We start from the raw sequence: 27,415 nt of genomic DNA on the forward strand, positions 1-27,415 counted from the left end.
ATCTGCAGAGAAGAATGGGAGAAACTCCCCAAATACAGGTGAGCCAAGCTTGTAGTGTCATACCAAACATGCATAGGGGGTAGGGGCTGCATGACGTGCATAGGGGGTAGGGGTGCATGATGTGCATAGGGGGTAGGGGTTGGAGTTGTTTCTGCACTGGCCGTTCTCTTACTCTTTTCATGCTGTCTCCTTCCCATTCTGAACCGGACAGCCTTCCCTCCAAGGCATCGTGACAGGTGGTCTACAGTCCAGAGGAGCACTGGCCAATCACAGGTAATGTTGAGGAAGACGGCAGGCCTCTGGAGAGATCCCAGGATCCTCTGGATCTCTTCTGGGCTAAAGGGCTTGGGGGTCATCTTCAGGCTCAGCTATAACAGGTAAACAGGGTCAGAAGAGAGGTTAATTAATACAATTATTATTCGCTAGTTGCCCAAATTCTATGTGATTTGTGTCTGACACACTTGTTGCCACACTTGTTGCCACATAGCAACATGAGGAACGTTCTGATTGCCTGTCATCTGCATCATCAGATCTTAAAGGTAATTATACAATGGATGCTGAATGCCGATTGGTTAAAACCGCATTCCAGCCAGTGTCTATTTCATAAATTACCACATGCTTAATCTATGACATTAAAAATGCTGATTTACTCTGTTCCATCTGACTGCACAATCCACTCTCATCAGCCCAGCCAGGCAATTTATAAACTTGATCTCCACTATAAAAAGCATCTAGACATTACCTCACATTTCTTTTAGACATTTTGTTTAACAGCGGAGATTTGTATAAACCTGGCTGACTGTCTTGCTGACATTTGCAACATTGTTCTGATATTTCAATTTGATCTCCAGATGTCCCACAGTAATGAACGTGTCAGAAGTCGAGATGAGACAGGCAGAGAGCTTTTCTCAGCCAGTCGAAATCATGAATCAGCATTATTTGTATTGATGTGTACAAAGAACTATAAATAGAAAGCATGTAAAACAAAATTAAGTGCAACTAGTTTGCCGCCTTTCCAGCTTCAGTTTGAAGTAATTGTGTTAGCTGTGTTGTTGGCTAGCTCCTCTGAACAAAAGTTTCCTGACGAGAGAGAACATGTTCTATGCAAGGTAAAAGCGTGCATCATTAGTTCATTGTTATGGATGTATCAAATCAAAATGGTATTTGTCACATGTGCCGAATACAACAGGTAGACCTTACCGTGAAATGCTTACTTACAAGCCATTAACCAACAATGCAGTTAATTTTTTTTAATTGATTTTTAAATTTCACCTTTATTTAACCAGATAGGCCAGTTGAGAACAAGTTCTCATTTACAACTGTGACCTGGCCAAGATAAAGTAAAGCAGTGCGACAAACAACAGAGTTACACATGGAATAAACAAACATACGGTCAATAACACAATAGGAGAAAAAAAGTCTATATTCAGTGTGTGGAAATGGCGTGAGGTAAGGCAATAATTATAAGCCATAGTAGCGAAGTACAGTGCCTTGCGAAATTATTCAGCCCCCTTAAGTTAATACTTTGTAGCGCCACCTTTTGCTGCGATTACAGATGTAAGTCGCTTGGGGTATGTCTCTATCAGTTTTGCACATCGAGAGACTGACATTTTTTCCCATTCCTCCTTGCAAAACAGCTCGAGCTCAGTGAGGTTGGATGGAGAGCATTTGTGAACAGCAGTTTTCAGTTCTTTCCACAGATTCTCGATTGGATTCAGGTCTGGACTTTGACTTGGCCATTCTAACACCTGGATATGTTTATTTTTGAACCATTCCATTGTAGATTTTGCTTTATGTTTTGGATCATTGTCTTGTTGGAAGACAAATCTCCGTCCCAGTCTCAGGTCTTTTGCAGACTCCATCAGGTTTTCTTCCAGAATGGTCCTGTATTTGGCTCCATCCATCTTCCCATCAATTTTAACCATCTTCCCTGTCCCTGCTGAAGAAAAGCAGGCCCAAACCATGATGCTGCCACCACCATGTTTGACAGTGGGGATGGTGTGTTCAGCTGTGTTGCTTTTACGCCAAACATAACGTTTTGCATTGTTGCCAAAAAGTTCAATTTTGGTTTCATCTGACCAGAGCACCTTCTTCCACATGTTTGGTGTGTCTCCCAGGTGGCTTGTGGCAAACTTTAAACGACACTTTTTATGGATATCTTTAAGAAATGGCTTTCTTCTTGCCACTCTTCCATAAAGGCCAGATTTGCGCAATATACGACTGATTGTTGTCCTATGGACAGAGTCTCCCACCTCAGCTGTAGATCTCTGCAGTTCATCCAGAGTGATCATGGGCCTCTTGGCTGCATCTCTGATCAGTCTTCTCCTTGTATGAGCTGAAAGTTTAGAGGGACGGCCAGGTCTTGGTAGATTTGCAGTGGTCTGATACTCCTTCCATTTCAATATTATCCTTGCTCCTTGGGATGTTTAAAGCTTGGGAAATCTTTTTGTATCCAAATCCGGCTTTAAACTTCTTCACAACAGTATCTCGGACCTGCCTGGTGTGTTCCTTGTTCTTCATGATGCTCTCTGCGCTTTTAACGGACCTCTGAGACTATCACAGTGCAGGTGCATTTATACAGAGACTTGATTACACACAGGTGGATTGTATTTATCATCATTAGTCAGTTTGGTCAACATTGGATCATTCAGAGATCCTCACTGAACTTCTGGAGAGAGTTTGCTGCACTGAAAGTAAAGGGGCTGAATAATTTTGCACGCCCAATTTTTCAGTTTTTGATTTGTTAAAAAAGTTTGAAATATCCAATAAATGTCATTCCACTTTATGATTGTGTCCCACTTGTTGTTGATTCTTCACAAAAAAATACAGTTTTATATCTTTATGTTTGAAGCCTGAAATGTGGCAAAAGGTCGCAAAGTTCAAGGGGGCCGAATACTTTCGCAAGGCACTGTAATTACAATTTAGCAAATTAACACGAGTGATAGATGAGCAGATGATGTGCAAGTAGGAATACTGGTGTGAAAAAGAGCAAACAAGTAAATAAAAACAATATGGTGATAAGGTAGGTTAGATTGGATGGGAAATGTACAGATGGGCTGTGTACAGCTGCAGCGATCGGTAAGCTGCTCAGATAGCTGATGTTTAAAGTTAGTGAGGGAGATGCGTCTCCAACTTCAGCGATTTTTGCAATTCTTTCCAGTCATTGGCAGCAGAGAACTGGAAGGAAAGTCGGCCAAAGGAGGTGTTGGCTTTGGGGATGACCAGTGAGATATACCTGCTGGAGTGCGTGCTATGGGTGGGTGTTATCGTGACAAGTGAGCTGAGATAAGGCGGAGCTTTACCTAGCAAAGACTTAGATGACCTGGAGCCAGTGGGTCTGGCGACAAATATGTAGTGAGGGCCAGCCGACGAGAGCATACAGGTCACAGTGGTGGGTAGTATATGGGGCTTTGGTGACAAAACAGATGGAACTGTGAGACTGCATCCAATTTGCTGAGTAGAGTGTTGGAGACTATTTTGTAAATGACATCGCCGAAGTTGAGGATCGGTAGGATAGTCAGTTTTATGAGGGTATGTTTGGCGGCGTACGTGAAGGAGGCTTTGTTGCGAAATAGGAAGCCTTATTCTAGATTTAATTTGTGGGGACTATTCGACGCTAGTGCAGTCCTCCACAGGATGTTTTTGTGCTGGTAGAGGGCAGTCAGGTCTGGAGTGAACCAAGGGCTATATCTGTTCTTAGTTCTACATTTTTTGAAAGGGGCATACTTATTTAAGATGGTGAGGAAATTACTTAAAGAACGACCAGGCATCCTCTACCGACGGGATGAGGTCAATATCCTTCCAGGATACCCGGGCCAGGTAGATTAGAAAGACCTGCTCGCTGAAGTGTTTTAGGGAGCATTTGACCGAGATGAGGAGTGGTCATTTGACCGCAGACCCATTACGGATGCAGGCAATGAGGCAGTGATCGCTGAGATCCTGGTTGAAGACAGCAGAGTGTATTTGGAGGGCAGGTTGGTTAGGATGATATTTATGAGGGTGCCTGTGTTTTTGGATTTGGGGTTGTACCTGGTAGGTTCATTGATCATTTGTGTGTCCAGTGCACAGCTGGGGGTAGAAGGTGGTCTATAGCAAGCGGCAACGGTGAGAGACTTGTTTCTGGAAAGGCAGATTTTTAAAAGTAGAAGCTCAAATTATTTGGGCACAGACCTGGGTAGTAAGACTTAACTCTGCAGGCCATCTCTGCAGTAGATTGCAACTTCGCCCACTTTGGCAGTTCTATTTTTTTGTAAAATGTTATAGTTAGGGATGGAAATTTCAGGGTTTTTGGTGGCCTTTCTAAGTCAGGATTCAGACACTGCTAGGACATCCGGGTTGGCAGAGTGTGCTAAAGCAGTGAAAAAAACAAACTTAGGGAGGAGGCTTCAATTGTTAACATGCATGAAAACAAGGCTTTTACGGTTACAGAAGTCAACAAATGAGAGCGCCTGTGGAATGGGAGTGGAGCTAGGCACTGCAGGGCCTGGATTAACCTCTACATCACCAGAGGAACAGAGGAGGAGTGGGATAAGGGTACGGCTAAAGGTTATAAGAACTGGCCGTCTAGTAAGTTCGGAACAGAGAGGAAAAGGAACAGGTTTCTGGGCGAGGTAGAATAGATTCAAGGCATAATGTATTGATTTTAAGAAAAACATTGGTGTTTATGATTAGGTACACGTTGGAGCAACGACAGTCCTTTTTTGCGCATGCGCACTGCATCGATTATATGAAACGCAGGACACGCTAGATAAACTAGTAATATAAACTAGTAATAACTAGTAATATAGTGATTATGATTTAAGTTTAATGCTAGCTAACAACTTACCTTGGCGTCTTACTGCATTTGCGTAACAGCCGGACTCCTCGTGAGGCAGGTGGTTAGAGCGTTGGACTAGTTAACCGTAAGGTTGCAAGATTGAATCCCCCTAGCTGACAAAGGGGATTTCGGCAAAGCCATTTTCTTGCCTGCCAACCCACCCTTCTAATTTCCTTAATTTTGTGGCTAGAGTCAAATACTTTCTGTGGCACACACTACTGATCAACATGAGCTACCAAAATGATTCTGAAGTGTGCCAGGCCTTACAGTCCCAAGATAGAAGGCAAGAAAATGGCCTTGCCGAAATCCTCCCCACGCCCTTATAATTTCCTTAATTTTGTCACTATAATCAAATAATTTTTGTGGCACACATCAGTCAAATACTTTATATAGAACAAACTTCACGCCAGGATAGGCAACCTAAATTAATAATTAACGTATGTGTGTTACATTAAACATAGAGGGAGTAAAATGTAGGCAAGCAATAAACATTTCACAACTAATTGTCGAATAAGACATGGGAGAGATGACGAATTTTGGCAAAGAGATTTATTTATAGACTAATACACTATAAACAAATGGCCAAACCGAAAACTGGAGACATTACTAGTGCCTCCCCCGCGATCAAATCGCCATAAAAAAATAATAATGAAACGCAGCCTAACGGGATCATTGACAGCTGCCTTGAAGGACACAAATAAAAAATGCCTTCTGCTACGAAGATCAGTGAAATGTAGGCTAGTCCATCAAGCAAGTCGCAGTAATGAGAATTGAGTGTGTGCGCGTTCACGCGAAAGGGGGGAGAATTCTGACAGGGGGAGATTTTAGGCACAACACCGGTTCTCTACTTCGTCTCGGGCCAACAACACCCGTACCAATATATCCTCCAAACACTGGCTTCTCGGGCATTATCACTTAACCAGAGAGACTAAAAAAAACACACATATTACAACTCTATTGTGACAACAGCATAGACTATTGATAATAAAAGAATGACACATATCTAAACTCTCACCACACTTCACGAAAATAAACCTAAGTATGCAGTTTGGCAAGCACAGCAATAATTTGGGGCTCACCTTTCTTTACACGTCCACGAACAAATCAGAGAGGAAGTAAACAAAACTCACGTGAGCGACTTTTTCCCAATAATACCGTAATGTTAAACTAGGGGGCCATTCCGACTCAATAAGGGCTGAAAATCCCGTTCACATCTATTGAGGAAGGGACCAACATGGATGACAACGGGTTCAAGTTTCAAAATTGTGACCACTTCCGTTCAGGCATGCGCAGTGCACCTTGAATTGTTGCAGCGACATGGGTTGTTATTGTTTCTCTGGGCAACTGATATTGAAGTTAGATACATTTGTTGCCATTGTGTAATCGATTATTGGACATCGCGCGCGGATTAAGTCACTGCTGAACGAACGCTACGTTGTATGAAATGCGATGGGTGCTGCATCGAGCACCGAGGGCGAAAGGGAACCACTTATTTTTCCTCCTAACCCCGAGACGAGCATTCAGCCAGTTTACAGCCGAGTCTACGGGAGAAGATGGCTGGTTCTGACTCTATTTTCTTTGCTGGCGTTCATGCAAGGGATGGTATGGAACACTTGGGGCCCAATTCAGAACTCTGCCATTCACGCGTATGATTTCGCCAAATCTGACATCGCCGTGCTGGTTCTGTGGGGACCAGTTGGATTCACTCCTTGGCTGCTATTTATGTGGCTGATGGACAAGAAAGGTGAGTTGTTTTTTTGTTCGAGGTGGCAGTACGTCTTTACAAATGTATGTCACCATTGCCAAATTATATTTCCCCAGGGTTGTGTCATTGCATGCTGCAGCGACTTGGGAATTGTTGACGTATACATCATGGGGAAAAAAGGAGAAGGTATTGATAACTAGATATCATGGGTCATAATTGATTGACGTTTTTTTTATCCAATCAACCATAAGAATGGGAAACAAACATTTCCCTCAACGTATACACAACATCTGTTGAAATAACTGGCCTAGTTTAATTTTGGTGGGCCTATGTTGAGATAAGAATAGTTAAGATATACATCCAGTCCAAAGACTACCTTACATTATTAAACTATGAGAAAGGGTCTGAACAACAGGTAAACAATCAAAATAATTCCCTGTATTTACATCTGTCATCCCAATGAAAAATCACATGAATTTCACGTGATCACATGTGAAGTGTTTCAAAAACACGTTTTCATGTCATGTTATGTGAAGTTAATGTGATGACAACAGTAAAGCAACATGTGATAACATGAAACTGCACAAGATCACATGTGAAGTGTTCCACATGTGAAATCATGTGGGGTTTTTTTTTCTGTAAGGGATCATGTAGGTTGGCCTCACCGATTGTCTGACACACAGAAAGAACATAATGCTTCTGTCTTTTCAGTAAGTTCAAGTCTTTTGTTGTAGTCATTATGATCTAGCCATCACAAAATAACATGTTCCTATACGAAATGGTGACTGACAGGCTGCCTTGTGGAATGTGTGCTGCCGGCCACTTATGTGTTATTTTGTGAAATTGTGAAATCTCTTTCATTGAGCTCTCAAACAACAGTCAAGTATTGTTTACTGACAGTTAAAGTAACACTCAGAAGTGCTGCCTACCAGTCATGCCTGCTAATCACCAAACCAGTTCCTCCACATCACCTGTTTAAAACAGTTACCCATCTAACACCCAGACCACACTATCAGCTGACAAAAACTGTTACCCATCTAACACCTGGACCACACTATCAGCTGGCAAAAACTGTTACCCATCTAACACCTGGACCACACTATCAGCTGGCAAAAACAGTTACCATCTAACACCCAGACCACACTATCAGCTGGCAAAAACAGTTACCATCTAACACCCGGACCACACTATCAGCTGAAAACAGTTACCCATCTAACACCTGGACCACACTATCAGCTGAAAACAGTTACCCATCTAACACCTGGACCACACTATCAGCTGGCAAAAACAGTTACCATCTAACACCCAGACCACACTATCAGCTGACAAAAACAGTTACCCATCTAACACCCGGACCACACTATCAGCTGACAAAAACAGTTACCCATCTAACACCTGGACCACACTATCAGCTGGCAAAAACAGTTACCCATCTAACACCTGGACCACACTATCAGCTGGCAAAAACAGTTACCCATCTAACACCCAGACCACACTATCATCTGGAAAAAACAGTTACCATCTAACACCCAGACCACACTATCATCTGGAAAAAACAGTTACCATCTAACACCCGGACCACACTATCAGCTGAAAAAACAGTTACCCATCTAACACCCGGACCACACTATCAGCTGGCAAAAACAGTTACCATCTAACACCCGGACCACACTATCAGCTGAAAAAACAGTTACCCATCTAACACCTGGACCACACTATCAGCTGGCAAAAACAGTTACCATCTAACACCCGGACCACACTATCAGCTGAAAAAACAGTTACCCATCTAACACCTGGACCACACTATCAGCTGACAAAAACAGTTACCATCTAACACCCGGACCACACTATCAGCTGACAAAAACAGTTACCATCTAACACCCGGACCACACTATCAGCTGACAAAAACATTTTATTTGACTCCTTGGAAACATACAAAAGCAAATAACATATACAGCATATGAAAACAAAGGGCACCTGTCATAAGTTTGTGGTTAGTTAGTCATCTAGGGACATCTCATGACAGTCTCTTTTAAAACAAAAAGATGAAGTGGCTATTGGGTGTTACATAGTAAAAGGCCATAACAGTGTCATATCGTTCATTGTGTTTCGTAACTTTACTCATTCGGGCAAATACTAACTTCCTCTTCAATCGAGTTTTCACTTAGACTTGCACTGTTGTCAATAGGAGTTTAGGATTCACAACCTCTTAAGTCAATAAAACCCCTTGAAATGTAACTCTTTAAAAGCATGTGTTAATCTGTAGCATGATTTGATCTGTGGAGCAGTGAGGTACACTGCTCCACATCCCGAATGGCACCCTATTCTCTATATAGTGCACTGCTTTTGACAAGAGTCTGTGGGGTTTAAGGATAAACTGCATGCGTAGTAACAGCTAAGCCTCATCTCTAAGGTGAAATATGCTTGCTGCTGGGATTTCTCTTACCACCATTTAAAAAATGCTGATGATCTCTTCTCCTCTGTGGCATCTGAAAGGTGACATACAGAATCCATCATATATGACCCATCTGTGGAATAGGCTCCTGTAATATGCTTAAGTAGAGTGGAGGGCACACATGCTGAGGGTGGCAGAATGTGTCAGAGAAAGGAGATCACTTGTTGGGAGTTTGCGTTACAAAGTTGTGTGCTGCGTTGCATCTGATTTTCTTTTGTTTTGTTGTTTTTAAGTCAACATGTTTAAATCCGTAAAATCCTGCCAGACATTGATTTTCAGAGACCCCTCAGGGATGTACATACAGGCATGTACATGTTGGCATGTTTCTCTGCAAAAACAGTAGCTATGCAGTAACCTTCAAAGGATGGTGTGCCTGACTCTCAAATTAAGGAGATGATTTCCTAATCAAGTTATAATCCGGCATGACAAATCACACTTCTTCTATTTCTACCTATTACACTGAGTTGGAAGTTTCAGTTTCTGGTTTGTTTTGCTGCTGGGTGATTCCTCACAAATCTAGAACCAAATAAGACCGATTTTGGGACATTTTTACTAAACGTACTGATTAGGACGGACCTTTTGGAGTAGCGATTGTTGACATATATTTGTAAACCTAAAGCATAATTGAGAAAATGAATTCAAGTTGGAATATTTGTGATATTTTGACCTTCCCCAGGCCTCTCATATGACGTTTTCCTGCTTGCTCTGTAATATGAGTAGTATTTTGATTTCATTAATCAAAATCTAAAACAATAAACTAGCAGAGAACTTTAATATGCCCGTAGAGTATATTAGGTTCAACTATTATATAGAAAAATCAAAATGTTTATTTTTAAGCAAAAAGGCGATATATTAACTATTAAGCAGACTCATATTAAGCATCTCCAATCCAAAATAAAATCTAGAATCGGCTTCCTATTTCGCAACAAAGCATCCTTCACTTATGCTGCCTAACATACTCTCTTAAAACGGACTATCCTACCGATCCTTGACTTCGGCAATGTCATTTACAAAATAGCCTCCAACACTCTACTCAGCAAATTGGATGCAGTCTATCACAGTGCCATCTGTTTCCTCACCAAAGCCTCATATACTACTCGCCACTGCGACCTGTATGCTCTCGTTGGCTGGCCCTATTTTTTTTCTCCTTTGCACCACAGTATTTCTACTTGCACATTCATCTTCTGCACATCTATCACTCCAGTGTTTATTTGCTAAATTGTAATTATTTTGCCACTGCGGCCTATTTATTGCCTTACCTCCCTAATCTTACTTCATTTGCACACACTGTATATAGACTTTTCTATTGTGTTATTGACTGTATGTTTGTTTATTCCATGTGTAACTGTTGTTTGTGTCGCACTGCTTTGCTTTATCTTGGCCAGGTCGCAGTTGTAAATGAGAACTTGTTCTCAACTGGCCTACCTGTTTAAATACAGGTGAAATAAAAAATATGGACAATATACCATGGCTAAGGGCTGATGCAACGCGAGTGCCTGGATGCAGCCCTTAGCCGTGGTATATTGGTCATATACCCCAAACCCCCGAGGTGCCTTAATTGCTATTATAAACTGGTTACCAACGGAATTAGAGCAGTAAAAATAAATGTTTTGTCATACCAGTGATATACTGTCTGATATACCACGTCTGTCAGCCAATCAGCATTCAGGGCTCGAACCACCCAGTTTATAAGTGTCAATATTTATAATTGTCAATATTCATTTCTAAGGAATGTGTTTTTGAAATCAAAATATTACTCATATTACAAAGCTTTTTAGCACCTTTTAAATTTTTTAAAAGGTATTATTCATATTTTTGTTTGACCTTTATTTAACTAGGCAAGTCAGTTAAGAACAAATTCTTATTTACAATGATGGCCTACACCGGCCAAACCCGGACGATGCTGGGCCAATTGTGCGCTGCCGTATGGGACTCCCAATCACGGCCGGTTTTGATACAGCCTGGAATCGAACCAGGGTGTCGGTAGTGACTCCTCAAGCACTGAGATGCAGTGCCTTAGACCGCTGCCCCACTGGAGCAAAATATAAAATATTATGGAGTCTTAAAGGAGGTAATTCTCAAATATATGTAAACTATCCTACATCTAAAGGACCTTTCTATAGATAACATTTCTTGAAAATCCCCCAAATCATGGTCTTTCTCTCTAGCTTCATGAGGAGCCACCCTGCTATAATATGTAGGCCAACCAGATGAAAGGCAGCTCTAGCGACTGCATGGTAGAGATTAGAATGAAAGATATTTTGTACACAAAGAATTTACATACCAGCATCTGCCGTTGTTTAGTTGTGCCCTCTTTAGTACAGAGAGATAGGCCAATCTGACAGACGGGAACCCGCATAAACATTCAGAGACACCGATGTTTCTCTACATTTCATATCAGATTAAAGTCATATTTTAGTTTGTAATACTAGTAATTTGTCACCAATAATTGTGTACTTTCTCAACTAGTGATCCGTCTCACTCATCACTACCAAGAGGAAATGAGAGCACAGGGAACAGAAGTTCCCTTAAATTATGGTGATGTGGTGGAAACTGAAAATGTAGACTTAAGTCAGGAACAGATTTGGGATGTTGTGGTTTGGAGGGAGTTGGCTGGGGACTCGTGATTCATATTTTGGATAATGTATAGAATGAGGTCTCAACAATTATACAAAATATATGACCTTTGGAACAGAATTTCAGAATACAAAATAACCTCCACTTTTTCTCTCTGTACTCCCCACCTCTCTCCATTTCACCTCTCCCCTCTCCACCTCTCCCCTCCTATGCTGCAGGTCTGCGGGCGTCTCTTTTACTGTCAGTCTTCTTCATGGTGATGGGGGCAGCGCTGCGTAGTGTCCCTGTACCAGACCTACAACTAAGGCGATGGTAACGCCCCCTCTCACCCAGAGCTTTACTGTATACTCTTTTTATAAAACGGCTTGTTTGGAAGCTAGCAATACTTTCCCATACAAAATCATGCCCCATATAGGGCTGTGGTGCTCATTACATTTTGTCTGCCGGTTATTGTCATCTGAAAGACATTGTATAGTAACTCTACCTGTGTTTCTGTCTGAAAGTTGGTTATGTCGCCTTTCATATTTTTGTAATGAACATATGAATTATGCTGAGACAAATAATAATCTTCTCACCATAATTGACCGTTAATTAACATAAACATGTTTAGCATCTCCAGGCCAATAAATCAATTTAATGTACACCGTCACAATAAATACATTTCATGTACACCGTCACAATAAATACATTTCATGTACACCGTCACAATAAATACATTTCATGTACACCGTCACAATAAATACATTTAATGTACACCGTCACAATAAATACATTTCATGTACACCGTCACAATAAATACATTTCATGTACACCGTCACAATAAATACATTTCATGTACACCGTCACAATAAATACATTTAATGTACACCGTCACAATAAATACATTTAATGTACACCGTCACAATAAATACATGATTTATTTTAGGCAGTTTCTAAAGAAACATTATGATATAAAGAAAAATGGATTTCAGATAAGCAATATATACGTTGGCCTACTTTATGGTATCTGGCTATGTGCCATGCCATAGGCTCTAGGCTTGCTTTAGCATACAATGCCATTATATTATAAACTGGGTGGTTGGAATACTGATGGCTGAAAGCCATGGTATATTTAGTAATTTTTTATTTGGATCCCAATTAGCTAACACCGTAACTCTTGCTAATCTTTCTGGGGTCCAACACCAATTAACAAGACATTACAAACAACCACAAATCAAGACTTCACAAACATTCAACAAGTAGACAATACAGACAATTTAAAATACCTGACAGGAAATACATTTAACGTTCAGTTGATGCTTCATATTTCCTGTCCAGTCATAGGGTCACATTAGATGTTCTTTTATTATTTCCTTGAAGGTGGATTTACTTTTTGCCTGAGAAATATGGATTGGTAAAGAGTTCCATTCAGCTATGGTTCTATATAAAACTGTAGATTTAAGGCTATTTGTTCTTGGCTTGGGTTGTTTTAGCTGCCCTGAATTTGCCTGTCTGGTTTGGTGGTTATGCATGTTGCTAGTATGTACTAACTGACCAGAAAAATACTGTTTTTAAAATGTTTATTTTAAATAAAACATTCCTAAAGAAAATCAGAAGACTGGATAGTAGTTTGTTTTTAACGTGAAGCCATGAGAGATTCTAATGCATTTGGATAATATTCATACGGATAGAGCAATGAAGAGATAATCTACCAGCCCTGTTCTGAGCCATTTGGAGCTTTTTTATATCTTTCTTTGCTGCAGATGAACATATAACTGGACAGTACTGTAAGTGTGATAGAACCAGGGATTGACCATATAACTGGACAGTACTGTAAGTGTGATAGGACCAGGGATTGACCATATAACTGGACAGTACTGTAAGTGTGATAGGACCAGGGATTGACCATATAACTGGACAGTACTGTAAGTGTGATAGGACCAGGGATTGACCATATAACTGGACAGTACTCCAAGTGTGATAGGACCAGGGATTGACCATATAACTGGACAGTACTGTAGTGTGATAGGACCAGGGATTGACCATATAACTGGACAGTACTGTAAGTGTGATAGGACCAGGGATTGACCATATAACTGGACAGTACTGTAAGTGTGATAGGACCAGGGATTGAATCACCTGATTCAGTGTGCTAGATGTTAAATCCTTTGAACATTTTCTTGTAACAGCTTCCCTTACCCATCTTAATAACAATATTATCTATGTGTTCTGACCATGATAAAGCTGCGTCCAACATGACGCCTAGTATTTTTATTTTTTACTTGCTCTACATGCGTTCTATTCATCGACAAATTCAATTGGGGATCATCAGCAAGAATATATCTTGAACCAAATACAATACCTTTAGTTTTAGAAATGTTCAACGCCAATTTGTTCACATCAGCGCACGCAAACACCATTCTTAGTTCACTGCTCAGTACATCTGTTAGCTCATTACATTCTGATGCTGCGCTATACATTGTAGAGTCATCAGCGTAAATGACCACTCTTGCTTTGTTCATTACTGAAGGTAAATCATTAGTAAAGAGAGTCGAGATGTGGGCCTAGGCAACTTCCTTGAGAGGCAACTTCCTTGAGAGGCAACTTCCTTGAGAGGCAACTTCCTTGAGGAACACTACAGTGTATATCTTTACTGTTTGAAAAGCTACCATTTAAAGAACACTTTTTGCCTTCTGCATAGATAGCTTTCCATCCAGGATAGAGCTGCAGACTTAAAACTATAACATTTAAGTTGACCTAGTAACAGTTCATGATCAATTACATCAAAAACAGACTGAAATCTAGCAACACCGCACCAACTAACTTCCTGTCATCCATACTCTTTAACCAATCATCTGTCATTTGTGCTAAGGCCGTACTCGTAGAATGCTCTTCTTTGTATGCATTCTGGAAACCCATTATCAGACCATTTACATGAGAAATAAACCTTCATTTGTACAGATATAATTTACTTAACGCAGGCAGCAAGTTTATAGGATGACTTAGGACCAATGAATGCAGATTTTTTTTTATCCTTAGGTAGTGGAATAACCTTTGACTCCTTCCAGACTTCTGGGCACACCCCATACATCAAGCACTTAGTAAAATATGAGAGATTGGGGTAGATATTTAGTTAGCTGTGCCTCTTAACAAGTTGGCGTCAAGATTATCTAGACCAGGTGACGTCATCCGAAAGAGACAACAGCGTCCTTTCTACCTCTTCCCTTTCTACTGGATGCAATTCAAACATGCAATGCCTCTCCTTCATGATACAATCTTTTAGAAGGGTATATTGGAATCATAGCATTCCTCAACTTGTCCACTTCGCCTGTAAAATATTCATTAAAGTAGTTTGCGATGTCATGTCATTTTGTCATAAATATACCCTATGATTCAACAACAGAGGCAGACATGTTGGAATTCCTACCCATAATAGTGTTTTTCCCTGTTTTTCCCCCATCACCCTTTACTTCATCAATTTTGCGGATAGAATCCCTTCTTTCCTTTGTTTAGCTTGGTCACTAGATTTCTTAATTTACAAGAACTTTGCTTATCAAACAGAATGGCAGATTTATCTGCTACTTTTTTTGGCATCATAACATTGAATCATTACATTTCTCAGCTCATCATCAATCCATGGGGCACCGTTTGACCTCAGTGCATTTCCTCAAAGGGCATGCTTATCAGCTATACTTAAATAATTTCATGAACAAACTTAGTGACATTTCAGGATCATTCTTACTATTGATAGGTTTGGATTTCTGAACTTTAAATGTTATTAATCATTAGTTGTAATAGAGACCGAAGGGGTGCCATAGTCGAGGGACTACACCAGAGGTTAATGGTTAAGTTTGGAATGTACTGAGTGTAGGGGAAGTAATCACATGTGGCAGGCATTGATAAGGGGAGAGAGCCATGGATTAGTGATGAACGGGGTCGAGGTCAGGTCAGGTTAAGGGAGAAAGAAAAGTTTTTATGGACCGTAATCACTTAGTTTCCTGCCTAGCAATAAAGATACAATGTTTGTTCAGATGTGTAGGAGGAGACTCAGCCTATGAGAAAGGGTTAAATATCAGTGCTTGTGTGAGTATGTCTTTGTCTAATGCAGTTGTATTGATCCTCTGGGAGAATAAGCTTGGTTTGAGCTTTCATATAGTCCGTAGAGTTTTTACTCTGAGAATTAGAACCACTACACACGTCTAACCATTGCACATTCTTAATCTCATCCACAAATGAGTCCTGATTGAACTCTCTGTAGGACCTTGGGTAGATTACCTTAGGGCCAGCCTTTGGTATTGTAGTTTTCCTAGAGAGTGCAACCAAGTGTATCAGACTGTATACCACGCATATGACAAAACATATGACAAAACATTTATTTTTACTGCTCTAATCAAGTTGGAAACCAGTTTATATTAAGAACAACTACTTGTTGAATCTCTCAGGGGATTGTGGTACATTGCTGTATGCAAGCACTCCGTGTTGCGTCGTACTGTGGTTTATACCCCCCCCTCAAAACATATATGGGCTGCATGGTGCGACTAGGGGCTATTGATGATTTGAGAAAGTCGCAAAAAGCTTGTTCCTTAGGCTGCACATGCTGTTCTCCCATCAAGCGTTAATATTTTCACCCATCAGACTATTCTCAATTTAATCTAGTCTTAACTAATCTGTCAAATTTCCTTTGATTTAGAATGGCCCATTATCAAATGGGTAGGAACAGGGGCAGGGAAAAAATACATGTCATCAGTATGCACTCGAACAGCGAATGGAGGCCACATTCCAGACAGTTAGTTTTTCACTCATGCTGGGTAGGCTACTCTGGTTATTTCACTCCACTCATCAACCACTGTTTGGGAAGCATGCGGCCTCGCTGCGCCACAGGTGATATTCCACCCAAACCCTGTATGCCATGGGCTCTTTAACCCTGTTCTTGCAGCTTCCCAGTGCTAAATTAGTGAAATCTGTTTGGGAACATCAAAACATATTTCATTAAACTGTTGACAGCCCTTCCCTCTGCACGCTGTAGAAAGTAATGAAGGACAGAGGGGAGGAGATGGACATGCACGGTGGTGAGATATTCTGTAGCCAAAGGTAATGTGTTAGCCTATTCATTATGAAAAGATAAAAATAACCTATTACTAGGCTATTCAAAATTAAATACAAATTCACTATAATTGTAGGCTAACTCTGTAAGCCGCCCTGCACAATCAATGAACCAACATTATCACCTAGGCCTATACAGTTCTCTGCCATGCGTAGTAGGCGTTAGGCTATGCATTGTATAACGGCACAATCATTATTTTCATTCAGGTTTTTTTTTGGGGGGGGGGGGGTAGGGGGGGGGAGTTGCTCATATATGCGTATGCACATGGGTGTTTTGAATGAGTCATCACTTTAAAGTGCTGTCCATTTCGTTGTGTTAGGCTTTTCACAACAATATTGTTTCAACCTGCTGTTGAACTTCTAATTGATCATCACAGTGAGGTGAGTTTTAAAATCACAATACTGTTTTGATAAGTGTTTGTGAGTTTTCAATTGTTTGCATTGACGTCAGAGTGGTTAGAAGGACAGAGCCCTGAGTGCCAGGCCATTAGGACCTCATGGTCGTTAGCGAGTTGGGTACTACCAACACATGTCCAGAGTGCATAAAAGGACATTACTGTGACTCAACGGTCACATGAATTTTACTGCGGTCATGACTCATGACTGCCAGTGTGGAAGTAATATGGTCACCGCAATAGCCCTAGACTTACAACTAAGGCGATGGTAACACCCCACACAACCCCTCACACCCAGAGATGTGCTATATACTCTCTTTATAAAACGGGTTGTTTGGAACCTGCTTTCCCAAAATTATGCCTCATTTATGTACTATGTTGGAAGATTCTTCCTCTGGCAGAAAATGTATATACTTATTACAATTACCAATATTGTGAATAGCTATTGTAATTTTCTGGTTTCAGGGTGCCCAGTATTACTTGTAAATTGCAGTTTTAGGGAGGAAAGAAATTACCCATCTAGTCTACCATAGTTTTGATGAATGACAGCATTTATAAATCGCTAGTTTGCCAGTTGTATTGTTGTGTTGCGGTATTGAACTGTCGTATTGAAATAGTTTTTGCTCACTTTGAATGCCTCACAATAGCAGAGACATGGAATGGGATTGAGGTGCACCATTTCCTTCAAGAGATTAGAATTCTATTTAAATTGTTGAATTGTGTGGATACTTGTTTTCTGTTTCTCTTATCGACTACGGCTTTCATTCACACTTTTCTTTCTGACATCCTTATTTTTACCAGAATAACAAATAAAAACCTGTCCTTTCTTCCATTGCTATTATCAAAAAAATATAGGCAATATTTCCTTTCTAAAACAGTACCTGTGTGTTTGAAGGAGGCCCAGACGACAAGGTTATCTGAATTACTTTGGTGATAAAAGTCATTTTATGACCTTCTCTATTGTTAATCTGCCGCTTATTTCTTATTAGGCTCCACATTGACTTCAATTCAGGAGATGCATTATGGGTATTTCAATTGAGGAAGGAAATTGTATTCTCTTAAATATGGCACTTTCACCCACTGAATTTATTATGTTAGGTTGCTGATTTGGGGTCCCAAAGAACAGATAATGAAAACTAGTCGTAGTCTAACTGCACATTTTCTCTGAGTGTGATTGGATCTGTAAAATGAAGACCATTAGTTCAGTTTATTGCAATATTAATACAGACTAAAAAGAGTAAAATAAAATGATTGGCTCTCATTCTAGGAGGGATACTTAGAAAATCATTTTTTAAAGAAAATAATATTCCACTAATTGAAAGTGTTTGCAGAGAAGTATCAGCTTTTATATTGCCCCAGGCTTTGTTTACCTTGTCCCAAATCTGTTTTTGCTGCCAGACATATCTGGGACCAGACTAAGGCTGCACTTAACTGAAAACAACCTCTTCAGTCCTACTCACTAGTCTTCGTTCTCGCTGTAACCTTTGTGCTTCAGAGGGCAGCTGAGTATGGAACAACATAATGTGTGTGTGTGCGTGTGTACTATAGACCTGCATAACCCTGACTTGACAGTATACATGTACTTGACCATCCAAAAGCATTCCAAAATGTCTATGCTGTTGGTGTGGACCATTTTACAGTGACTAGGCCTCCTGGCTGAGTAGGGCATATGCTGTTGTACTCTGTCGTGAGAAATACAGGGTCACGTGCCGAGGCATACGCCATCTAACGAGAGATACGGTTGTAGCGCAGGGGTGTTTATTGGAGACAGAGATATATTGCAAGCAGTAAGGATGCCAACACAACAGCACACCTCAGAGTATTCCCTCTGTTGTAAAATATCTCACCATCCAACTGAGACCTAGACAGCGTTGCTATATGGGGGTGATAAAGTGCCAATGCATAAAGGTTTTACACCCATACTATCCAAAGCACTATCCCTGAGAAGGCTGCCTTGCTCTCTCAGTTAATCACAGTTCCTGGGATTACACTATTAAACATCTCTAGGCTATCTGGGACAAACAATTCAAGACGGGCTCCCCAAGCCTAACTCCTGTACTTATTCATGGTTTGTAGTTGTAGTAGTAGAGTAGGTAGCAGTTGAACTGTCAGTAAGTGACGCTTTTATGGTCAACGTTAGCCTTTTGTTGGTGATGTAAAAATGTAGATCAAGAGTTTATGTAGCGTAGATCATCAGACCAAACTTGTGGGACTTCATACCATGCCAACCAGAGAACTGGGATGTCCAGGGAACTTTATAGTGCTTGAGCAAGCAGCTTCTGTGTGTTTAAACCATATAGTGGATTTGTGAAGTTTCTGTTTGGGCTTTACATTTACCTGACCTTTGGGAGTTGGAGCAGATAAGCTGAGGTGACCTTTGACCCTTCCATTGAGCCTCATATGATTCCTTATTATTTTTCAGTGCACCGTAAAGCGTTATTGTTTAACAGTTAAGCAGTGCAATAACAGTACCCTAAGAGTACAAAACATTAGGAACACCTGCTCTTTCCATGACAGACTGACCAGGTGAATCCAAGTGAAAGCTATGATCCCTTATTGATGTCACTTGATCAATAAGGGATGTTAAATCCACTTCAGTCATTATAGATGAAGGGGAGGAGACAGGTTAAAGAAGGAGTTTTAAGCATTGATACAATTGAGACATGGATTGTGTACATGTGCCATTCAGGGAGAGGAGACAGGTTAAAGAAGGAGTTTTAAGCATTGATACAATTGAGACATGGATTGTGTACATGTGCCATTCAGGGAGAGGAGACAGGTTAAAGAAGGAGTTTTAAGCATTGATACAATTGAGACATGGATTGTGTACATGTGCCATTCAGAGGGTGAATAGGCAAGACAAAATATGTATATCTTTTTACCTTTATTTAACTAGGCAAGTCAGTTAAGAACAAATTCTTATTTTCAATGATGGCCTTGGAACAGTGGGTTAACTGCCTGTTCAGGGGCAGAACGACAGATTTGTACCTTGTCAGCTCGGGGATTTGAACTTGCAACATTCCGGTTACTAGTCCAACGCTCTAACCACTAGGCTACCCTGCCGCCCCACTAGGCTACCCTGCTGCCCCCCCAAAATATTTGAGTGCCTTTGAACAGGGTATGGTAGTAGGTGCCAGGCGCACCGGTTTGTATCAAGAACAGCAATGCTGCTGGGTTTTTCACACTCAACAATTTCCCGTGTGTATCGAGAATGGTCCACAACTCAAAGGACATCCAGCCGACCTGACACAACTGTGGGAAGCATTGGAGTCAACATGGGCCAGCGTCCCTGTGGAACGCTTTTGACGTCTTGTAGAGTCCATGGCCCCAGACAAATTGAGGCTGTTCTGAGGGCAAAATGAGGTGCAACTCAATATTAGGAAGTTGTTCCTAATCTTTTGTGCACTAGGTGTATATTATCCCTCCACAAACAGTTCCCCAAGTCACCAGCAGGTGTCAGTCGTTGCATTGTGTGTTCTTTTACTGCACACAGGTCTATTAAATCAAATAACATTTTATTTGTCACATGCTTCGTAAACAATTGGTGTAGACCAACAGTGCTTACTTACAGGTCTTTTTCCAACAATGCAGAATTAAAGATAATGCAAATAGTGACACTAGAAATAAATAAATATACAGTGAATATCAATAACAAAATAGCATGGCTATATACAGGAAGTACCAATACCAAGTCGAAGTGCAGGGAGTACGAGGTAATTGAGATAGCTATGTGTATATATAGGTAGGGGTAATGTGACTAGGCAACAGAATAGATAATAGACAGTAACAGCAGTATACTGTAGGTAGGGGTAAAGTGGCTAGACAACATGATAGATAATAGACAGTAACAGCAGTATACTGTAGTTAGGGGTAATGTGACTAGACAACAGGATAGATAATAGACAGTAACAGCAGTATACTGTGGGTAGGGGTAATGTGACTAGACAACAGGATAGATAATAGACAGTAACAGCAGTATACTGTGGGTAGGGGTAATGTGACTAGACAACAGGATAGATAATAGACAGTAACATCAGTATACTGTAGGTAGGGGTAATGTGACTAAAAAACAGGATAGATAATAGACAGTAGCAGCAGTAGGTAGGGGTAATGTGACTAGACAACAGGATAGATAATAGACAGAGCTGTAGCAGCAGTGTATGTGGTGAGTGTAAAAGTGTGTGTGTGAGGCGTCAGTATGCATGTGGTGTGTGTGTGTGTTGGGGTGTCAGTATAAGTATGTGTGGGTAGAGTCCAGTGTGTTTGCAGTTGGTGCAAAAAAGGGTCAATGCAGGTAGTCTGGGTAGCCATTTGATTAACTATTTCGCAGTCTTATGGCTTAGTGGTGGAAGCTGTTCAGGGTCCTGTTGGTTTTGGACTTGGTGTATCGGCACCGCTTGCCGTGCGCTGGCTGAGAGTCTATGACTTGGGTGGCTGGAGTGGTTAAAAACATGTTGGGCCTTCCTCTGACACAGCCTGATATAGAGGCCCTGGATGGCAGTGAGCTCGTCTCCAGTGATGTACTGGGCCGCAGTCAAAACCAATGTTCCCTCAAAATGATTGGGGCACCTAGCAAATTTTTAGGTCTTGTTAGTGGAAACTTGAATGTTGTGAGAAGTTTGCGCAACTTCTGGCGCACGTTTACAATGAACACTGAGGCTGTAGCCTTACAGTTTTAGACAGTAGTCAATAGGCTATTGTGGCTATTTAAGTATAATGTAGGCCTACAAACAAAACCAATGGAGCAAAACTCATAACATTTTTTCACATGGAAATAGCTTTTGATTTCTATGATGCGCTCAGTCTCTGCCTACAACAAAATCATCACTCAATCTTGGAAAGTTAGATTTGTTTTAATTTGTTGCATTGAAAAGGGCTGGTATAATGTTTATTTTATTTTTTCTTCTTCTGATATTTAACTTCTATATAGTGCAAACTAATGGGGCGAACTCAGTGAAGTTCAATCTCTTGCGTTTCTGCACGGCCTGGCATTTCTTCTGCGAGGTAGTCCTGGAGGAGGTTTTCAGATGAACCAAGGAGGAGGGCAGATGAGAACAGCAGGCCAGCAGAGCACTTTGAACAGCAGCAGTCAGGGGCAAATGGTAGGAAGAGGATGATTTAGGTGAACCCAGACACAGACCCAAAACAGCTTAGAGGGACGTTGCTCAGCACCAGTGGTGGGAACAGTATCCAGTCGGGATACTTGAGTAGAAGTATATATGCCTTAATAGAAAGTTACTCAAGTAAAAGTAAAAGTCACCCAGTAAAATACAACTTGACTAAAAGTATTTGGTTCTAAATATTCTTAAGTATCAAAAGTATAAATCATTTCAAATTCCTTATATTAAAGCAAAGCAGACGGCACCATTTTCATGTTTAAAACATTTACGGATAGCCAGGGGCAGACTCCAACACTTAGACATCGTTTACAAATGATGCATTTGTTTTTTGTTCGCCAGATCAGAAGCAGTAGGGATGACCACGTGTTCTCTTGATAAGTGCATGAATTGGACCATTTTCCTGTCCTACTAAGCATTCAAAATGTAACGAGTACTTTTGGGTGTAAGGGATGTATGGAGTAAAAAAGAACATTATTTTAGTGAAGTAAAAGTTTTCAAAAAAATATATAGGCAAGTACAGATACCCCAAAAAACTACTTAAGTAGTACTTTAAAGTATTTTTACTTAAGTACTTTACATTAATGATCACCACCCTGCTGAGTTAAAGTTCTGAGACATGTCTCACACATATACATATGTCATTTACATATCTCTTTCCAGAGTGTGGGTGCTAGGCTTGTGATTGTGATTTAGATGTAGGCTAGCGCGTTTAATCTTGAATCTTGTTCTGGAGGCAGCTCTGCAGAGTGGTCACTAGCTGGCACAGCCACGAAGTCATTTTTTACAATATAGCCAATTTTGACTTTGCAGCTGGCCTATCTAAAGGGAAATCACTCATGTCTGCCTCCAGGACAAGACTCATGACAATAAACGTCAACCTGTGATTTAGATACAATAAGCCCAATTGGCTACTGATCTGATTTGGAATAGCACTTTGTGGAGATGAGCAGGAGAGGAGCTGAGCGGGAGGGGAGGAGAGCAGCTGAGAGGAGAGGAGGAGATAAACTTAGAGGAGAGGACTGGAGGAGGGAAGAGAAGCTGAGGAGTTCAAGGGCATTGCAGGCAGTGATCAAATGGAGAAGGATGGCTGTGCTGTAAAGGAGAAGGATGGTTGCAGTTAGCTTGATTTAGGAACAGGAGGGATCCATTGACAGAATGTACTAGATTTTATTTTTAAAGGAGGGAGAACCATCGTTTCATGTTCGATTGGCATATTTTTTTAACCATATGCTCTTGAGTGTAAACGTTGTTCAGTTTGGAGCTCATTTCTGAGAATCAAAGGGAGTGAGTTGTGAGATTGAAACACCTTCCTGTTGTCAGAGCTATTCTCTAGTCTAGTTCAGGGAAAAATACCTAAGGAGAATCTGAGTCAGTCAGAATATCTGAAAAGAGGCCTGGGCAGGAGAGGAGAAAAGACATTACAGTGGCCACTGATTAAACAGAGGTCAGAGGTCAGAGCAGCATTGATGATAACTCTCGAATCAAACCAGGTTAAGGTAGCTGTCTGAAAGCCAATGAATCTTTATTTTTGCCATTTTTTTCATGTATTGAAAACAGTAACTCCCCTCAATGTACTCTGAACATTTCATGACTCAAGGATCAAGAAAATATGTTAAAAATAGCCTCTGAAGTTTCAAAATGGTATGTTATTAGCAAAATATGGCCGTTTTTTTTCCTGTTTTGGAGATGTAAGGTTTTCATCAGACAGCGACATTATGCTCCCTCTCTCTTAGAGGTCTATTAATTTCTCATTGATTGGCCACACACACACACATACACACATATGGAAACGGAAACACGCACAGCCATGACCCATTGTGCCAATCAATGATACTGCTATGGCTTCTCTGATTGTGCCATCCACTGACATGTTAGATTGGAGTGGGTTTCCGGCAGTGGCAGTAGTATTACCTCTGTCACACTATGACAGGTTAAGAGACATGAGCATACTGTATATCTAACTGACTGACTTTCTTCCTCGCTGGGCTGGCTTGGTCTCAGAGCAATGAGATTCTCTCTGACAGGGTTCATCAATACACATTAAGTGAATCATCTCTCGTAGAACGACCGCTCCCCCTCCCGTCCTCCTCTCTTCCACTCCTCTTCTCCTCCTCCCTCCACTCTTCCACACCCCAGAATCATCAAGCAGGAATTGATTAATCATCCCTTTATCTGAGAATTTGATTAGCAGTCTCCTGTCTCCTCCATCTATCTGAAGACCTTTATATTATGTTGATTGCTTCAGTTGAGGCCGAGGTCACATTTCATATTAGGTCACATTTCCTTTTAGGCCACACAGTGATAAGGTCACAAAGATGGTTTTTAGAAGGTATATCCCTTGAGACTGAATGATCTCGATCAGAATCTTTCAGAGATCCATGCATCAAATCTAGTGTGTTAAATCAGATATCATGTCTAATGAAAATTATTATCAGTTAGATACTGTACTCGTAGTCTTGTACCGATCACCATTGATTGAGGATTTGGAATTCTCCAAGGATCAGTGGAGGATGGGATGTCATCAAGTATAGCGGATGGAACATAGATCTTTGGAACAGCGGGCACCATAAATAATTTCATAATTTTGATAATTCTGTTTGGCTTTAATGGAATGAGTGATCACAGCGCGAGAGGGAGAGAAAGAGTGGGAGAGAGATGGGGGAGGGGGGCGAGATGGAGAGCGAGTGGAGGAGGGAGAGAAATGGGAGGAAGGTGGAAAGTGGAGGGAGAGAGAGAAGAAGGGAGAGAGACCGAAGAGAAGTGAGGGAGACTCTTTTAGTGTAGAAGACAGAGGGGGAGGGAGGGGGTGGGTTAAGAGTTGTTTGAGAAGATCTCAGGAGGAGGTAAGGGATAAAGACACTTCCATCAATCTGCCTTGTCAGTGTTGGCGGCTCTGTCATCTGCCATGAGCTGCTCTTGTTTGAGCTGTTTTTGGTTTGCGCTGCTCTGGTTTGAACCGTCAAGGCAGACGGTGGCAGACTGTCTGAGAGTTGCTCGTTTTTCTCTATCTGTATCCACTTCTCTCTCTTTTTCTAAGCTCAATCATTTTCTCTCTCTCTCTCTCTCTCTCTCTGCTGTGTGATCTCAGACAGGGCAGACTGAACCTTGTCTTTACAGAGCTGAGCTCTGAACAGCAGTGTTCTGTTCTCCCTGGCCACTCAGGCCTCAGACACACTGGGCTGGCTGGGCACAGGGGACTCAGAGTTACTGAACATTAAGGAGGAAATGTGGGACCACTTATTGTATGTTCATAAATCATCTAATGATGTGTTCTATAGTTCTGAATGAAATTAATGAAAAATACTGATTAAAATACTGATTATTGTACATGTACAAGCCATGTACAATAACGTTTATCTGGTTCCACTGTTTGCCTTGTCTGTATGCATGATGTGACATTAATGTTTCATGTTTCTCCCTGTCCTCTCCTCTCTGCAGGTTAATACACGGTGGTCAGCTGTTGAATGGTTTGGCCGGACCAACAATAATGAGCGCTGGACCCCTCCTCTCCACCACATGGTTCGCGCCAGACCAGAGAGCCACAGCCACCGCTGTCGCCTCATTGGTCAGCTATCTGGGGGCGGCGTGCTCCTTCATTGTCGGCCCGCTGCTTGTGCCCGCCCCTAACGACACCACCCGTGTCATGGTGGCCCGAGCTGTTGTCTCGACAGACACCCAGATCAATCACATACGAGACAGGATTCAGCTGGTTTTGTATGCAGGTACTGATGTTTTGTCTTATGTAGCTATTATGAAGGCTTTATGAATGCATACGTAAGGGGGCGTGCAGTAAAGTGTTACCCAGATACACAAGACAGGATCCAACTGGTTGTGTATGCAGACAGGCACTGCCAAACAAAAATAAATGCTGTCGCTACCTCGCATTCAAACCAAGGTGCATGAACACTGGCGCAATGAGAATGCTGAAGATGAGAAGATATTCAGTACAATGTCCTACAAAGAGTCGTATGTAGGTAGGTACTGACAGCAGCACAGACAGTCAGTTATCATTACCCTGCAGGAATCAATAACAGACCATCTCTGGTCTGGATCTTGTCTACGGAGAGATTCAAAGTGATCTGACTGTCTCATCACACGAATACCAGTCTCAAACGTTTCAACAATGTACTATTCAGAACAGAACGGGCTGTCATAAAAAGATGGGAGCTTGGACTGGTCTGCTTAACTGATTCAGAAAATTAAAGCATTTAATGAAAAAATTATATATTATCCGCCCACAATGGTACATTGAAGCTATGGCTTTGTGTTAACCTAAGGGCGCATTCATATTACATTTAAAAGGACAAAACAGACACATTTTCTGAACCGAGCCCTTGAGAGGTCATAGGGAAATTAATTTCAAGTCAGAAAGCATTTAGAGGGAATTATATTCCTTGATGTTTTCCTTCTGCTTCTCTGAGGATAATACATTCTGCACCTCCATACACACACTACAGAAAAGCAGCAGTCAACCCCTGTGCCAAATGAAAAGGCTGATGTCTTTTTTGGGTTGAAAAAACTAATGTGAGCTGCGTTGCTCTAGCCAGCCAGTAAAAATGCAGCTGGTGTCCAACCAATCTGCACATTATGACAAGAAAAAACATGATTTATGATTCTGGTGGTACTTTTTGGGAAATGGATTGTCTGAAAATGCTATAGATTTTCCAAGTGAGATGTGTCCGATTCGGTTGCCCATGTCAAGCCATGCCAGGCCAGGCCCGATGAAAAGGGTTGGGGGATTTAGTAGCTTGTTTGGAAGCCAGGGCCATGAAGGCAGGCTAACAGAGAGTATCAGAGCCCTCTACAGTGTCTGTGCCAGCTGAATAATCTAGTCCCAGGGCCGTCTCTCTGATAAACCGCTGCTCTCTTAATTGACTACGCTGGACATCATCAACACAGCAGGTCTGTATGTTCGCAGGTTCTGTGCTCTGCTGTCCTGTTCTGTTCCATCTAAAAGTAGGGTGGAATCAGAGATGTATACATGTACAGTTGAAGTCAGAAGTTTACATACACCTTAGCCAAATATATTTAAACTTAAAAAGTTTTTCACAATTCCTGACATTTAATCCTAGTAAAAATTCCCTGTCTTAGATCAGTTAGGATCACCACTATTTTAAGAATGTGAAATGTCAGAATAATAGTTGAGAATGATTGGTTTATTTCAGATTTTATTTCTTTCATCACATTCCCAGTGGGTCAGAAGTTTACATACACTCAATTAGTATTTGGTAGCATTGCCTTTAAATTGTTTAACTTGGGTCAAAT

The 27,415-nt window shown here is 41.1% G+C and overlaps 2 protein-coding genes across 13 annotated transcripts in view; one reads left to right on the forward strand and one right to left on the reverse strand.

Moving 5' to 3' along the window:
• hspbap1 (HSPB1 associated protein 1) overlaps nucleotides 1-11,478 on the reverse strand; it is a 34,708-nt gene extending 23,230 nt beyond the window's left edge. For 2 of the 10 annotated variants that reach the window (XM_036959209.2, XM_036959208.2), the window contains exons 1-2: nucleotides 11,261-11,478; nucleotides 173-368 (exon numbers count right to left, since the gene is read on the reverse strand). In XM_036959209.2, the coding sequence (XP_036815104.2) occupies nucleotides 173-368; nucleotides 11,261-11,341 (277 nt within the window). In that variant the 5' untranslated portion in view covers nucleotides 11,342-11,478. Of the gene's footprint in view, nucleotides 1-172; nucleotides 369-4,029; nucleotides 4,120-4,825; nucleotides 6,084-11,260 lie in introns of those variants that run through there. The other 8 variants (XM_036959212.2, XM_090216084.1, XM_036959211.2 and 5 more) reach the window with 8 other exon arrangements.
• Nucleotides 6,088-27,415, forward strand: part of LOC110501805 (solute carrier family 49 member 4) — an 81,952-nt gene continuing 60,624 nt past the window's right edge. Inside the window, exons 1-3 of one of the 3 annotated variants that reach the window (XM_021579640.3) lie at nucleotides 6,088-6,560; nucleotides 11,772-11,865; nucleotides 25,589-25,872. In XM_021579640.3, the coding sequence (XP_021435315.1) occupies nucleotides 6,266-6,560; nucleotides 11,772-11,865; nucleotides 25,589-25,872 (673 nt within the window). In that variant the 5' untranslated portion in view covers nucleotides 6,088-6,265. Of the gene's footprint in view, nucleotides 6,561-11,771; nucleotides 11,866-17,272; nucleotides 17,299-25,588; nucleotides 25,873-27,415 lie in introns of those variants that run through there. The other 2 variants (XM_090216087.1, XM_090216086.1) reach the window with 2 other exon arrangements.

This window comes from Oncorhynchus mykiss, chromosome 22, assembly GCF_057628025.1.
Source record: "Oncorhynchus mykiss isolate SJ-2025 chromosome 22, ASM5762802v1, whole genome shotgun sequence".
In the NCBI taxonomy this organism is placed as follows: Eukaryota; Metazoa; Chordata; class Actinopteri; order Salmoniformes; family Salmonidae; genus Oncorhynchus; species Oncorhynchus mykiss.